Source organism: Calidris pugnax, unplaced genomic scaffold (genome assembly GCF_001431845.1).
Source record: "Calidris pugnax isolate Ruff unplaced genomic scaffold, ASM143184v1 scaffold14, whole genome shotgun sequence".
Taxonomy (NCBI): Eukaryota; Metazoa; Chordata; class Aves; order Charadriiformes; family Scolopacidae; genus Calidris; species Calidris pugnax.
In genome coordinates, this window is record NW_015090793.1 from 9,169,079 (window position 1) to 9,186,126 (window position 17,048).

General features: G+C 43.7%; 1 protein-coding gene across 1 annotated transcript in view; it reads right to left on the minus strand.

Annotated features, from left to right (window-relative positions):
* The window catches only part of IMMT (inner membrane protein, mitochondrial), a 20,139-nt gene extending 5,329 nt beyond the window's left edge, over positions 1 to 14,810 (minus strand). The window contains exons 1-10 of the mRNA XM_014966713.1: positions 14,766 to 14,810; positions 12,946 to 13,022; positions 11,822 to 12,011; positions 9,873 to 9,993; positions 6,672 to 6,752; positions 5,651 to 5,752; positions 5,032 to 5,168; positions 3,483 to 3,586; positions 1,835 to 1,970; positions 856 to 985 (exon numbers count right to left, since the gene is read on the minus strand). Coding sequence (XP_014822199.1) covers positions 856 to 985; positions 1,835 to 1,970; positions 3,483 to 3,586; positions 5,032 to 5,168; positions 5,651 to 5,752; positions 6,672 to 6,752; positions 9,873 to 9,993; positions 11,822 to 12,011; positions 12,946 to 13,022; positions 14,766 to 14,810 — 1,123 coding nt within the window. The remainder of the gene's footprint in view (positions 1 to 855; positions 986 to 1,834; positions 1,971 to 3,482; positions 3,587 to 5,031; positions 5,169 to 5,650; positions 5,753 to 6,671; positions 6,753 to 9,872; positions 9,994 to 11,821; positions 12,012 to 12,945; positions 13,023 to 14,765) is intronic.
* Between the last annotated feature and the right edge of the window lie 2,238 nt (positions 14,811 to 17,048).

A 17,048-nucleotide genomic window follows, 5' to 3' on the forward strand; every position in this document is an offset into this window, starting at 1 on the left:
ACATTTCTACGTTCTTATAAATCGGAAGGAGTTGGTTAAGAAACAAGCTCCCAAGCGGCCGCGAGAGCCACAGCCCATAACAAGTCAGTCCCGTATGTACTTCAGGAGGTCACACCAGTACGAAACTGAGTGCATGGAAGGCACCAGGAGATCCCCTTCCCTCCCCCGAAAGGGCAGTGATCACAAAACCCAAGACGTTCTCCCTTTATCCTGCACAAGGAAAGGCAGCTCATGAGATTTCCAATCTCAGGCAAAGAACTGCAGTAGTAACAGCAAAACCAGAACATAAGACCCCTGTTCACTGCTTCTGTGCAGCATTCTCTATTGTTCAAGGTAAGTTACTGTGTCAATTCAATTTAGAAGTAACATATACTGGGGTAGGTAGGGCATGAACAATGAATTCTGGCTTTCAGTGTACCCATCATTTCAGTGCTGATCTAGAGAAACTCAGGGAGTTCTTTATCACTCTGCAATAATGGTGTATTGTAATAGCTATAATCACAGAGAGTCAACCACACACACACTTGATCAGTGAGCAACACAGACTTGATCCAAACCTGGAGCGACCTGGCTTTCTTCCCAGAATACCAGGGGAGGGAAGAGATGTTTAAGCAACCATATAATATTTATCATAAAAGGGCTACATTTTTTGAAGCTTCCAATATAGCACAGGGAGTTTCCAGAATTAAGCCTCTTCATAACACCCGTTTTAGATTACTTATCTTAATTGTGAACTAAATTTCACTCCGAACAATATGGAAATAAGGACGCTGGACATACAATTGAGTGGCCAAAGTTACAGAAACACTACAACCCTGCAACAAGCACGAAGTAACCCTGCAATTGGAGACTTACTCAGCCCTTTCCAGCCAGGCTTCACGTCGGGGGTGATACTGTCCAGCTCTCGCTGAAACTCTTCTCTAGCTGTAGCCACAAGCTCATGATATTGAGCTACTATCTTGGCCTCAGTCTGTGCTGCCTGAACCTGCCACAAACAAAAAGGAGATGGTTATTTTTCAAGGCAAGTATCTAAGAAGGAGGCATGCATAATTTAAAGCCAGGCCCTGAGTTAGTGGCAGATATTGTTACCCTTCCAATCCAACCAAAGCTTTCTTGTGGGAGAAAAAAACCCCACCCTGTGCTATCAAACCTCTCGTATACAATAATTACTTGCTGGAGCTACCGCTAATCCATTTTGTCTCACATGCACACTGTAACTCGATAGCCAGTCTGCAGCCTAGACAGGACCAAAAGAGTATCTTAATTCCATAATTCAGTTTATATCTTTAAAGATCTCTAGCTCTTTTTCTCTACTTACTAGTAAGCTAATCGTGTGACTGCTGCCCTCCTCTCAGTAAGTTCTGATGTGCCCACTATTAGGCTAAATTCACTCAAATCCCACCTGATGAATTATCAGCTGTCCTGCAAAGGGAGATAAATTTCACCTTTGCATTTTTCCCCCGGTCTTCTGAGCTGTGAAGTGATTTACCCATGAAATCATTAGCACACATTGCTCCTTCTCCTCCCTAACTGCGCGGTGAATCCCTCTTGGCACCAACCAGAAAGAATGACAAGTCACCCACAGAAAGGACAGACACCAGCCAAGGTGGCCGGGGACTCTTTCAGGGCAGAGTTCAAGTTCTCACAAAGAACCCGTCATGTCCGATTACTGGCAGTATAAGCAGCTCAAAGACTGAGTATAGCTAAAAAAAGATGGCATTTACACTTTAAAAATATTTAACCTGCTACAGAGGATTTGGGAATGGGAAGTCTCCGCCAGCTGCCGAGTCCTCCTTCCTCTGATGGCGATTATACACAGTCTGTGGAACATTACCTTTTTCACAACGTTGTCCAAGTCTTCAATCATGTGGTGAAGTTTTTCTTCTGCAGCAGTAATGTGAGATTTGGCTCCTGTGATCTGACACTTCTTGGCATTCTCGATTACACCTTTCATCTTCTCTAACTCTTCTCTGTAAAGGGAAGAAGCTGCTAATTATAATGCATACAGATGAGCTTACTTTATGCTGTTTGTATTTATAAGAAGAGCTACTGGGTAACTCTACTGGTGCTTCCCATCTACCAGCTCTATGGCTAAGATGCTGTGATTAAAGATTTTTCTTTCCACAGCCTGAAGCCTAAAGATGTCAGTGTGTCTATTCCATGTAAAATGAGTATCATTTATAGTGTAATTAGTACTTAGGACTCAAGATGTAGCTGGAGGGGGCAGATGAAAGAAAGTTCACTGAAAGTAGTTAGTATTAGTAAACCTGTTAGTATGAGAAGGCAGACATTTCCGTCACATAACAGTATCAAGGAAACATTTTTAATATAGATGGCTTACTCTTGCAGAAGTGTTTTGGACATGGTGACTGGTGGAGATAAATGAGGATGGGAGAAAATTTAGAGAGCTCTGTAAAGATAGATATTTTTTTTTTTGGTAATTAAGAAAGAACTGGTTTCCTCCAGCATAACTGGAAATCAAAGAAAAGTGAAAAAGTGTTCCTTTTCCGAATCCATTCAAACCAATGGCGGTTTCTAACAACCTCATTGGAATAAGGAACAAGCTTCAAAATAAATAAGTAAATAAATAAAAGCAAAGGCATCCAGTTAGCGTAGAGAATGAAAGCTAGTGCCTCTAGGGTTTGGGTTAGCTTTGTTTTGCTCTTTGAAACCTCAGTTACACCTCCTCATTATTTTTAGTCAGCACAGCAACTTCAAAGATAAGAGAAGTTTGTGACTTAAATAGCAACTGCGCAACTTCAGGGATGATGTTCCCCTCTTTTTCCTGATGCCCTCTTACTTCTACACTCATTACAAGAGCAACTTGGAGATGTTTGTCATTTTTATTGCTATAATCCCTACACAGAGTCTGCACACCAGACTCAATGCCTACCAACACAGTTCATACAGAACCTTGGGTTACAAGTGTGCTCCATTTCAGAATTCAAGTTTTCACTTGAATGGACATTTCTATGAAAAAAGATCTCACCTTAAAAGCAACTCTGCTGACAGATGGAACTGCCAAACAATGCTGTAAGGTTTAATTTTTCATTACAATTAAAAGCTACTGACTCAATACACAGAGTGTGGAGCCACAGAGTCCTTACAACAGGTTTAATATTGAAAAAGTTATCAAAAAATAATTTTAAAAGGATTATGCTTTTTTTTTTTTCAATCTTATTTGAACTTACCAAAAGTATATATAAACATTAAAGAGATAAAAACAAGTTCTTAAAAAAGAAGAATAGGACTGTTTCAGACTCTGGTGCAGTGATGACCACGTGCACAGGCAGCTAAAATCACACACTGCAAACTGACATATTCATTAGTGCACATGACTTTTCTTTATTTGGCACAAACACATCAGTTTAATGGGAACAGGGGTGACTGCAGACTTTCTAGAAACTCACCTCGTTTCTGCCCAGCCTCGCATGGGTGATGTTCACTTACCACCTGATAAACCTTAAAAACAAGCAACTCACTTGGCTTTCAGAAGGGCGTCGGTGGCCTCATCCACTGCTCTCCTCCGGTCCTTCAGCGCTTCTTCCAGAGTGCGCCACTGAGATGTTTTGTTCTCCCCAGCAGCCTAGGAAGCACAGATTCCTCATTAGGGCCACCACAATCATGAGTTATCAAAAAAATTTAAGAAAAATAAAAATAAAAATTAAAGCCTGCAGTGATTCATTTCACTTCAACTGAGCACCATTTTCATCTTTTACCAACAGCACAGCTAGAAGCTTTACAAAATATTTTCCCCTTCAATTGTTTTCTTTTGTTTGATTCTTAATGCTTTTTTCCACCTGAGCAACAGCCATCTGTCCGGGCAGAGGAGCCTGTGTGAGGAACACTGTCTGGTGCCGCAACATTTTGGGGGAAAATCTCTACATGTGTTAAACTACTGTAATACTTTAAAATTACTTCTAAGCTTAATACTTACTAAGTACCATAATACTTTCAAGTTCCTTAACTTTAAAGTAAGCTTAATGCTTTAAGCTTAAAGGGCTACAAAGATGATGAGGGGCCTAGAACATCTCTCTTAAGAGGAAAGGCTGAGGGACTTGAGTCTTTTTGGTCTGGAGAAGACTGAGGGGGAATCTGATCAATGCCTATAAATACTTAAAGGGTGGGTGTCAAGAGGATGAGGCCAGTCTTTTTTCAGTGGTGCCCAGGGACAGGACAAGAGGTAACAGGCACAAGCTGGAACATAAGAAGTTCCATCTAAACATGAGGGGGAACTTCTCCACTTTGAGGGTGGCAGAGCACTGGAACAGGCTGCCCAGGGAGGTGGTGGAGTCTCCATCTCTGGAGACATTCAAAACCTGCCTGGACACGTTCCTGTGCAACCTGCTCTGGGTTCACCAGCTCTGGCAGGGGGGTTTGACTAAATGATCTCCAGAGGTCCCTTCCCCCCTCGTATCATTCTGTGATTCTGTGAAAGCAAACTCTTAAGATACTTGCTTTTCTAATTAGTAAATTAAATCTCAAGTGCTTGTTTAGTTGCCCGTATACTCCTATGCGTTTGATTAACCACTAAATTATATTCTCCGCTCCAGAACTGAATAAGAAGAAGTGGTTCCACACAAACTCCAGCATTAGCACACCAGAATCACAAGCTGTCATTTCCAGACAAGAAAAGACAATCCAGCAAGAAAATTTTGGCAAAGGTAATGGTTCAATGGAATTATAGGGTGGACAGTGTGATATCTGAACTATATCTAGGTAAAAAATGGGCTTGGAAATTAAAATATAATGAATTAAAATACAACATGAAAACTACAAATGTATGGCCTTGAACTTTCTTCTTGCAAAAGGGAAATAAAGGAGCTGGGGGAAAACAACCCAAATTCAAAAGCAAACCCACCGTATTATTCAACTACACCACATTTCACAAGCGGAAAAATTAGTTAAAACCGCTAAAAGTAAAGACATTGCAAGAAAAGCTTCCAACTTTATCTTTAATTGTGAAATGAGAAGGTTTGCTGAACACAATACAAAAATGTTTTTTAAATTGTCCCCATTTGCCCAGTTTACCTCAGAATCATCCATGGCCTCCTTCAGTATTTGCGAATGGGCATTGACTGCTTGCACAGCGGACTCCTGGGCAGTGATGGCCTGAAGGGTCACTCGAGCTGTCGTGCTTAGGGCTCCTTCTAGAGTTGCTGCAAGGGCTGGGGAAAAAAACCACAATTGAATTAAACTACAAATAAAAGAGCTTTACAATTAGTAAAATGACACATTATATTCTCTGCATCTCTTTATTTCCTACGACTCAAAAGAATTGGTCAGTTCAGGAACTATGCTTGCAGCCTACAGAAGAAGAATAGTCCAACTCCTCAGAGAGGTGAAACAATCTCCATCCTTCGAAAGCTTCAAACCTCCCAGGAATATGGTCCTGAGCAACCTGCCCCAACTGTCCAAGCAGGGGGGACTAGAGATCTTGGACGTCCATTCTAACCTAAAATTTTCCACCATTCTTTGACTATCATTTACTTCTCAGTGGGTGGAAGAAGCTTCATCACCCCTCCTGCCAACACAACACAGGGACAACAACAGAGGTGTGTAAGCAACTTTGAACTCTAAAGCTAAAACAGTCCAACAATTCTTCTGTCTTCTCTAATGTGTATAGGGAAAACTATCAGTAAGGACTTGCCTGCTATCTTCTCTTGCTCCTCTTTGTCTTGCTGGGCGAGCCGGGCTGCAACTTCTTCCGGTGACCGTTCTTTTATGACATGGGAACCTTCATGTTCTTTACCTATTCAGAAGCAAAAAAAGAGTTAGACTGTTTCAGCAGAGAGTACAAAATGGTATATGGATAACTTGTAGGGAAGGAACTTTCTTTTCAAAACTGATTTTTATAGTCAGTATCATGAGCTGGAAAACATGAAGCCCAGTTTAAATTTTAAAAGAATTATCTGTTCTTAATTTTTTTCAGTTCTCCTTTGGTATGCTTGGAGACTCCAGCCAAAGTAAAGAAAGATTAGTGAGGGAGCTGTGGTGAATCACAATTACACTCTATTCCCTACCCTAAGGCTACTTAAAATGCCTGTAAGAGTGAGCGCCGACCTCAGTAATTCTCTGCAGACCAACCACGAGTCTGCATCTCAACTGAGGAGAGAGCCCAGAGCTCTTGGACTCACGCTGCAACAAAAACCATCAGGTTACTTTCTAATAATGCTGATGCTAACTCTGAAGAATGTATTTACTTATTGCTGACATACTTTTTTATGAAAGTACGTTTATGAAATACATAAAGAAATTAATATAATCTCATCTGAAAGAGATTCATAGAGAAGTTAGTATTTCTTGCCAAGTTAAACAACAAATGCAGTTTCTTCACGTGGCCCTGGGCAGACACGCTTTTCTGAAGAGCAGTCAGAAAGCCCCAAAGAGCAGAGGCAAACTGGACTGGACAAGCTCCAGTTCAGCAAAGGCAGGCTTTCCTTGTGTGGTCACACCTATCCCTGTCCCAGGTATCAATCTCGGCTTCTGAGTATGTTAAAAAAAAAAATAAATCTATATATAAACAGATGATGCAAGTTGTTTGTTCTGCAAAAGGCACAAAGAATCACGCCTTTAAAAACTGACAAATACACATCACAGAAGTAAGAATTTATACACTGAAAGCTACAGGATTTTGTTTTTCATAATCATGTTCACATGATTTTTTTCACCTTCTTCAGTCTCTATGCCCGGAGCTGGCACCGACATGGCTACACCTGTTGCGGAGATGATCTGTGCTGCGGCCTTGCCTGCTGTTAAATACAGTAATAGAACAAAACCGGTTAGTATATACGAGCTATAATGTAGGAACAGGGATACAAGACTTACACCAGTGCACGCTGCCTGGCGAACAAAAAGGAGGAACTGGAGATCCGTGCTCACTCAAAAAGTTATGGTATCACAGGAATGAATGAAACATGGTGGGACAACTCACATGGAGGATGGTGATGGACAGCTATAGGATGTTTCATGAAGACAGGCAGGGAAGAGGAGGAGTTGTCATGCTCTATGTTAAGGTGAACCTTAAACATATAGAACTACAGTGATTGTGGAAACCCTATCAAATACCTCTGGGTCAAGGTCAGAAGGGTCATTTCCAAGGGGGATCTTACAGTAGGCATCTGCTACTGACCTCCAAACCAAGACAATAGGGCCAATGAAACAATATTTGGCTCATTTAAGCAAGCTTTGGGTCAACAGAACCTGGTTCTTATGGGTGACTTCAACTACCCAGACATTTGTTGGAAGAACAATAGAGCAGCTCACACGTCATCTGTCAAGTTCCTGGAATGCATAGAGGACTGCTTCCTCATCCAAACGTTACATGTGCCAACCAGGGAGGAGGCACTGCTGGATGTGCTACTCACAAACCGAGGAAACCTTGTAGTACCTTGTTTAGAGACAGCCTTGTCTGCAGTGATCACAGCAGTGTGAAGTCTGGGATCCTGCTGAGCAACTGAAGGCCAGTACAAAGACAGGCTTTAGATTTTAGAAGAGCAAACTTCAGCTCAAACTGAAATTGACTAGAGATGTCAAAAACTACAAGAAAGAGTTCTTTTAGGTAGGTAAAAAGCAGAAACAGAAGGAAAATAATGGCGTGCTGTTAAACAGGAGAGGTGAATCAGTCACTGACAACGCTGAAGAGGCAGAGATTCTCAACACTTCCTTCACCTCTTCACTGTTGGGCCCCAGACCTTAGGAACAAAAAGCCCAGGTTGATGCAAACACAGACCCTCCATCAGTGAAGGAAGGGCTGGCATGTGAACTATTACAGAAGCTTCACCCCTACAAATCAATGGGCCCTGACAATATCTGCCTGAGGGTGTTCAGAGAGCTGGCCGATGTCATTGGGAGGCCACTCTCCACAATCTTTGAGAAGTCATGGAGATCAGGGGACAGCCCAGAAGACTGGAAGAAGGCCAGTCACCCCCAGCTACAAGAAGGGCTTAAAAGAGATCTAGGAAATTATAGGCCCATCAGATTTAAGCAAGCTTTGGGTCAACAGAACCTGGTTCTTATGGGTGACTTCAACTACCCAGACATTTGTTGGAGGAACAATAGAGCAGCTCACACGTCCCAGTCCCTGGGAAAGTCATGGAACGAATCCTCTTGGGGGCTGTCCTAAGTCCAATGAAGCAGATGACTGGGAAAAGCCAGCATGGATTCACCAAGGGCAAACTGTGCTGGACAAACCTGATCGCCTTCTACGACAAAGTAACCTGCTTGGTTGATGTGGGGCAAGCGGTGGACATTGTCTACCTGGATTTCTCCAAGGCTTTCGACACCGTTCCCCATAGCCTCTCTCTGCCTAGAGAAACTGATGCATTACGGTCTAGACAAGTGGTCCATGCGGTGGGTGGGGAACTGGCTGACAGGCCACACACGTGGTGGGAAATAGCTCCTTTTTAGACTGGCAGCCTGTCAGAATCGGGGTCCCCCAGGGATTGATACTTGGCCCAACAGTGTTTAGTATCTTCGGAAGTGATTTGGATGATGGGATCGAGTGTACCTGATGAAGTTTGCCATGAAACCAAACTGAGTGGGGAAAGTGGACACTTTGGAAGGGAGAGCCACCCTGCAGGGAGACCTGGATAGGCTGCACCTGGGAAAACATAATTCAGGCGTACAGCACAGCCTGGGATGGACCTGGCTGGGGAGCAGCTCTGTGGAAAGGGATCTTGGGGTCCTGGTGGACAACAAGCTCAATATGAGTCAACAGAGTGCTGCTGCCACAAAGAAAGCCAACAGGGTGCTGGGCTGCATCAACAAGGGTGTCACCAGCAGAGACAAAGGAGTCACTATCCCACTCTACTCAGCGCCTGTCAGGCCACACCTGGAATGCTGTGTGCAGTTTTGGTCCCCGCTATACAAAAGAGGTGTGGGCAGGCTGGGGAGGCTCCAGAGAAGGGCCACGGACATGATCAAAGGCCTGGGAAGCCTGCCCTATGAGGAAAAGCTGAGAGAGCTGGGTTTGTTCAGCCAGGAGAAAAGAGGGCTTAGGAGAGACCTTAACACCATGTTCCAGTATTTAAAGGGTGGCTACAGAGAAGATGGAGACTACTGTTTTACAAGGAGTCACATGGAAAAGATGAGAGGTAATGGGTACAAGATACCCCTGGGGAGAGTCTGATTGGACACAAAAGGAAAATTTTTCACAATGAGAACAATCAGCCATTGGAATAATCTCCCCAGGGAAGTGGTGGATTCCCCAAAATGGAACACTTTTAAGATTCAGCTGGACATGGTGCTAGGCCATCTTGTCCAGACTGTGCTGCCAAGAAAGGTTGGATCTTTGGGGTCCCTTCCAACCCAGTATTCTATGACTCTATGACTTTTTTTTGTTTTTCCTTTGTAGAAACAAACATATTATTTGGACACTGATATTGTTTCCAGAAAAAGAGAATTTCCTGGACGAAGAGCAATGAGGTATTACTTACACACACACACACGGCTGTGAGAGATAAATGTAAAAAATGTTACAACTGCTCCTCTCTAAACCAGTTCCATTTGATCTGGCTTTGCAGTACCTCAGTAATTATCCAAAATTAAGTTTTTTGCATTTGCACTAAGAGGTAAATTGCCTCAGAGTGCAGCACCCAAAGTGCTCTTTCTCCTGAGTTTCATATCTAAACTGTGCAGTGTAGCCATTCGTGTTAGATTCCAAATATCCTACGAACCTCAAAACAAACTTCAAAAAAAGCTAAAGCCATTTTAGATAAATTTTCTCATGACTGAAAATAATGTTAATTCTAAGAAATTGTAACATACTCATCTCCAACTACTCCAAAGGACTACTTTAATCTCCCCTAGGACGTATGGTGTAAGAGATCATTAAATCTTTTGCTTCTGTTGACATGACATTCTGTAGTTACCTTCTTTTTCCTCCGAAGGTGCAACAGGTTCTGTTTTGCTCATCTGGGATTTGGTAATGGGCTGTTTAGATTCTTTCATTACTTCTGCTACAGATGAGATCTTCAGTGGACCTTGCTGTATCTTGAAAAATCAAAAGTAAGTAACACAGTAAGTTTTGCAAATGGCCTGTGTCTCACCAATTCCATTCTAATGGAAAAGAACATCTCCGTGTTCAGACAACTGTACGACAAATCTAAACTTCAAGGTACACATGAAAACAGTAGCAAGGCCATATAATTCCTTGCCTTCATTTTTAATTTAGAAGGAATCTTTGCGATTTTCACCTCCCCAAAAACTGAAGGTGTAGTAGTGGTAATTTTCACTACAAGTAGTTATTAAGGTGTGCATACAAAGCAAATAATTCCATGCCCCAAACATTCCAAACACTTCTGAGTGTTTTGAAAGACTCCAGATAATGCAGAAACTATAAAAACCACAAGTGCATCAAGGCCTGAAACAATTCCAGAAAGCAGATTTCAATTCCTTCCCCTTGGACATGATTGAGTCCACACAGGTATGCCTTAAATGAATGCAGTTGACGCTTCTCCTCTTAGTTTCATATCTCTTGAGAATTTATAGTAAAAAAAATAAATAAATTAGGCCATCAGTCTTCCTGACCCAGCTTCAGTTTTTCAGGGAAGTGCTCCAACAGCTTGCTCCCCCAATTGTAATTCTTTGTCCAACAACACTTATGGGAGTTGCACCTCCCATCCTGCCAAATCTCTATGCAATTCCTTTTCAAGTTGTAGCAGAAAATATATGTAATTGTTTTAAAGCTACGTGACTGCATAATTAAAAATATGTTTTAAAAAAAACAAACAAGATTTTATGCAGTTATCACTGAAGAGAAGATGCTACAGGCATGGAAGTATCAGATCCACATGGCTCGTGGCTTGTCTGCCACGCGAGTGCTCGTGGCAGACAAACACTCAAGCACAGTGTATTGCAAGGTTTTATATTAATCCTTTAATATCCATCACGCAAAGCCACAAACTAAAAATAAGAGCATTTGAGTTAGAGCCATGACTGAGCAGATGATAACTTTGCTGTCTGACCAGTCTGTTTTGCCAAATTTACTAGAGTCTGGGAGGCATTAAGAGCTTGGATAATCATGACTGAAGTGTGGATAAAACCAGAAGAGATACAGTTTTGGTTAACTGACAACTCTCCCATTCATTAAGAACAGCTTTGTCAAGCTCCAATTAAAAATATTTTGGGTTTTTTGAAAGCCAAATGGCTTCTGAAAGCTCAGGACAGCCACAGTGAGAGCAGCTTTTCAGCATTTTTGGTTAATTGTGGAGTATTCACTTTCAGATGCAGGAACAGAGTAACTTCCAGACTGGATTTCCAGAGTTGTGCTGAAAGCAGCAGCAGGTTTTTCTTTCTGCAGTGCCAGGTCACTAAGATTTCAAAGTACGATGCTTATGCGTGGCTCCGTACTATTCAAAGCTTTAGTCATTCAAAAATGTTCTCAGACCTCTTTAAAATAAGTTCAGCTTAGAATAACAGTTTAATCCTGCTACACCACTAACTACACTAACCCTTTAGTAAAACAGTTAAATTCTAGCATGTCTCCTACCCCTCTTTCCCCAGTTTGTTTCTGAGTATAAGTAGAACAGCCATTCAGTTAGGATCTTACTAGATTATTTTACTGTAAATAAACCCAACAGTTTTATGGCCCACAGATGGCAATCACAAGGTGAGAAGGGGAAATGTCCAAGCATCACTCTTAAGCAGCACAAAGCAGTACCTCGGTTCATAATTCTTAAACCTTCTTAATTTTAGAACTCTTACAAATTCTTAAAATTCGTAAATTCTTAGCATACAGCAAAATTAATCAGAATTTGAAAACTAAGAAGGAAAAAAAAAATGAAAAATGAAAGGGTGGGAGTGAATGGGAAACACTTACAGGTTTCTTTGGCATCGGAGCGCTATAGGGTGCAGGACCAAGTGCCATCTCAAAGAGCTTATCCGAGTAGGGAACAGCCTTCTCGACGCTCTCCCGGAACTGCGTATCATAGCTGGCGTACAGGACGGTTCCACCTACTCCTCCACCCACAAAGAGGACACCTGCACCGATGATTTTGCCTACAGAAACACTGTTGGGGGGAAAGAAGAGTGGAAGTTACGTAAACTGTATTGTATGACAAACATCAAACCGCTTGCGAGACTTTATCTGACAACTGGGGACAACCGCTCTGTTCCAGGAGCTTGCCAACCCAGCACCCACTCTACAGCACTTTTCAGCACCAGTGAATCCCTGGTACCAAACTGGTTCATGACTAACCCAAAGATCAGATGGCAACACTCAACCTTCCTTCTAAATATTGATCATCTTGAGTAGATTCATTTAAATCTGACTGAATCAAACAAGAAACACATAAAACCATGAGAGTAAGAGTTATTCCACACACAAAAAAAAACCCCATTGTCGGTGACAAACACATAACCACTGGAAGGTAGTTATATGCGGTGCTTTATTTCGCGGGCCCGGGAACCAGGGGTAGTCACCCAAATCTGGTTCGCCGACGACCGTGTCAACTTACAATTTATACCCTCACGATTATACAATTTCATACATATTCAATAGTCACCCCATCACCTCTTATTACATATTCATTAGGGATTGCTTCATAGATTGCGTCATTCTGGCGACATTCCAGTCCCTTCTAGTGGTCTTCGGTGGTCGTTTCTGATGAAGTAAGATGTCTTCCTCGCCGTGTACTTTTTACCTTTCGTCCTTCTGGTAGGTTTCCAGGCCCATTTTAGATGCCTATCTCCTCCTTATTCTTCTTGACTTTTCAGGCATCCTCGGTATGCCACTTCAGTAGCTTTAAACTATACCCCTCTCCCATTATTATAGAATGCAGTACCAGATCACAAATATACAAAGATTTTACACCAAGTTCAGAACATCTCGTATTTTCCAACACCATCACTACCAACTTGCTCTCACGTGAAACTAAGAAGCAGATTCCCTTTTGGTCAATGCAATGGAAGAACCAATTCCACCCTCCAAAACCTTCTACGTACCCAGACTCTCCCGAGGAGGTGGCATATCCACGGTACAGCGGTAACGGACGGAGTGAGGCTCTCCCACACCGGCTGCTCTGCAAGGGGTGGAGGAGGCGAGAGTTAAGCACTGAGTACCCTGAAACATCCCTTCACCCAACAGCAGCGTCACCCCATCGCCACATCTTGCACACCTTCCAAAGGGAAGCACTAACCGGCACCGGAGCAGTGATACTGGACCCCGTTTTCCCTAAACAAAGCATGGTTTTCTCATGGGCAGCTTGCAGGTTAAGGGCATTTTAAGAAACAATCAGGCATTTTGAAAAATGAGGGAAAAAAAAAACAGAACACCACATCTTATTCCTGCATTTATTTTGCCTATTTAGGTTCCCCACCCCCAGTTGGGGCAGTACAACTTGATTAGCTCAGATTCTCCTCAACAATCTTGTACACCAGAACAGCTCAGCTGTGAGCAGTGCAGAAGACAACAACAGCTGTTTAAATACTTAAAAGTAATCAAAAACTATATTTAATACTTCAAAGTATTTTTATTTCTGAAGACGTACTTGAGCTTCCAAACCAAGGCTTTCTCCTTAAAAGAGTTAACAACGCATCCACTTTCCAGACAGACATCAGATTATAATATAAATGAAATTACTATATGAAGAGCGATATTTCATCACATTCTACTCAACAAAACCCACATTACCCAAGATTTTTATCGTCTTTATATTTTAGCTGAAAATTAAGATTAACCAGAAAGACTGGTTAAACTACTGCAGCCTACAGAAGGAAAAACTCTGTCCCCCTCAGGTGTTTCTTTTTTTCCCCACACACGAATTGGTAAGAGGAATACCAGACCCATGGGAAATAAGAGAACAAGGCACAAAAGGAACTTTTCCCACAGTTGAGATATTTTGAGCAACAAGAATTCTTTTTCTTTAAAAAAGAAAAAAGAAAATTGATGGATGCTCCAGTACAACATAATCCCAGGAGACAAGTTTCTCTATTTCCTTTTGCATATGGCAATAAGTAACAAGCAAAAGTCCTGTGGTTTAGGTCCCATCCTTGTCCAACAATGTAGAGAGGAAAGGCAGGAACACTGAATTCTTATTCCTTCCAGAACAGCAGCCAAATTTTTGCATGTGTACAGCAACAGGAAACACGCTTTTCTTACCCCTGAGACCTTCACGAGCTCTAGCTGTGCTCTATGGCTGATCTTCTGTTTTCAACACACAGAACGGGAGACAAAATAATAAATAGATTCTGTAATGTTTTTGATTATTAGATTTGCTTGCCCCAGAGGCATACACCAAGGCTTCACCAGTCCTTTCAAATGGAACACCACTAATAAAAGCCTCCTAAATCATTTTGTAATCAACTGCTGGACATGCTTCTGAGTTTCAGTAGGTCCCTATTACACCATGAAGCATAGAATGAGCAAAATGCTTGAGCGTTATGCATACAGCTGAACCAAATAAAATGAGGGGATGAAAAGAAGCTATTTTCTATTGATCTGTTCAATTCCAGTCCCTTCCAGTGCTCTGGGTTTATGCTATTTTGCCTGATGCTCACATGGAGACAAGCTGTGACTCCCAAGCCCCTCACCAGGCTTTCTGGAGGTCATCCCACCCTGTGCCACGGCAAGAGGCAGCTTAAGGCAACTCACTCACCCGTCATTGGGTGGACTTGCCTTCTAGGTGACCCTGGAGGCTGCCACAACCATCACCTCGGTACCTGGGCCAGTTGATCCATTTTCATGTTGGCTACAGCCCTACTCACGCCTCATGATGGCAAATAACACCAAACCCATTTAGCTCTCCCACCTTCAGTAAACACACCTGCTCCCGCACTCTGGAAGAGGCCAAATCCTCATTTTTCTTCATCGTTCATCAAGATGTTCCACCTACGCTGCCAGACTCTGGCACTAATGTGCACGTAGCCATGGGAGCGATAACTGAAACCAGAAAAAGTCCCCACCAAAACTCTTTCTGTCAAGATACTGCAAACAGAAACTCCCACAGCTGGCAGAGGAACAACCACCAAAAATCTTTACATACTAAAACTGTGTCATTATGGCTGCCTGGGGACCACCACAGCTGGAGCAGAGAACAGACCAAGGATGCTGCCCCAGCAAGAATGTGTCTGTTGAAGGTTCTGCCCCAGGCAGGAGGATGCGGGCACCGATGGTGCCTTCCCTTATTAGCGAGGCAACAGGCAGCGCAGCCAGAGGGAGCATCCCGGTGTCACCATGCTGGTGTCCCTTTCAGGCCTGATGGCATCAGCATCTGCCTGACGACCTCTTAACAGCCAGAGGGTGTTACTCCCATGATGGGAGTTTTCACTACTGGTGGAAAAACTACCAAGTATCATCTCGGATCAGGTTAGCGCTTCTTGATTCGAGTCCACAATTCTGCATCTCTTGCAAAACAAGCACTGTAGTTAAAACATTTGTTTCTTATTTCCAGTTTCTGCCTCTTTTGCCACTGAAAAATACACAAGTTTTAGTTGCAGAAAGTCCATGAGACCAGCAATGGTCTCCATGTACAGTTTGCCGCAAAGCTTCCCTCAATATGAAAAAATAAAATGTATAAAAAAATATTTCATTGCATGCCCACTTTTGCTGTCCAAACTAAATCTCTGTTGTACTTGATCTCATCAGGAAAAATGAGTAAGAAAAAAAAAAAAAAGTTGTTTTTTTGAGTTTTGAAACAGCAGGGGTACAGACAACAAACTCCACAAGTGTTGCAGCATCTCTGTGTTTGCACAACTCTTCCACCAAACGTTTATAGACCCAAAACACAACACTGACTTTCCTGGTGCCGTACAGTCATTCTAGACACATTCTTTTAAAGACTAAACACACGCCCAGAGCCCTAAGTGATAAACATCTGCAAAAGCCTGGTTCTTCTCTTCTCAACTCCCAGCTCAAACTTTCCACAGCCCTGCAAACCCAGAGCCTTATTTTAGCGGGCATCAGATGACCTGGCCCGGAGAGCTCTCCAGCCTTATAAAGCAGCAGAGGAAGTGCCAGCTGCTGTGGTGGAGAAGGCTGCTAGCTTTATAACGGGTACCTTTCAACTGCAGAGACGGCGGGGGGTGAATGCACAGCTTTTCCTTTGCTGAACTGTGTGAATAGGGAGTAAGGAACACTGGGATGCAAAGCAGAATGCAAATCAGCAGACACCTGAAATACAAGCTGGGGCCAGAGCAGGGGAGATGCCCTCACCTATAAACACTCGCAGCTTCTTAAAGCTGGCCGACTGCTTTAAAAAGGCTCTGTATCATATTATCATAGAATGGTTTTGGGTTGGAAGGGACCTTAAAGATCATCCAGTTCCAACCCCCTGCCATGGGCAGGGACACCTCCACTAGAGCAGGCTGCTCAAAGCCCCATCCAGCCTGGTCTTGAACACTTCCAGGGATGGGGCAGCCACAACTTCCCTGGGCTACCTGTTCCAGTGTCTCACCACCCGCACAGGAAAGGCTTTGTCCCTGATACCTAATCTAAATCTCCCTTCTTTCAGTTTAAAACTGTTCCCCCTCATCCTGCCCCTACACTCCCCGTCTCTCCTGTAGCCCCCTTCAGGCACTGGAAGGCTGCCATAAGGTCTCCCCGGAGCCTTCTCTTCTCCAGGCTGCACAACCCCAGCTCCCTCAGCCTGTCTCCACAAGAGAGGAGCTCCAGCCCATCACAGGACGACACCATCCCCGTCTCTGCTGATGAGGAGGGACAAAGGTCCAGAAAATACACCCGGGGCCCTTTCCCCTGCACAGAGTCGCCTCTTCCTGCCCGACTGGGAATACTGAGGGGTCCCCGTTACAGCCACCTAGCACTACCACCTGAAAGCTGACGCTACTCGTCACCCTGAGCACCGGGTCCCCCGCCACTAACGGCACGGCCGGGTGGTCGGACCCACCGGGGCTCGAAACGGGGACGGGCTGCGAGCCCGGGCCGGGGCGGCGCAAGGGAGGCCGCAGCGGGGAAGGCAAGGTCACGTCCTTTCCCACCTTTCAGCAGGCCCAGCCGCCCCGCCGCCGCAGAGCCGGCCTGGGCCGTGTGCCGCCGCCAAGCCCTGCCGCCCCTGCGGGCTGCGGCCGCTCCCCGGCGCTGCCCCGAGGCC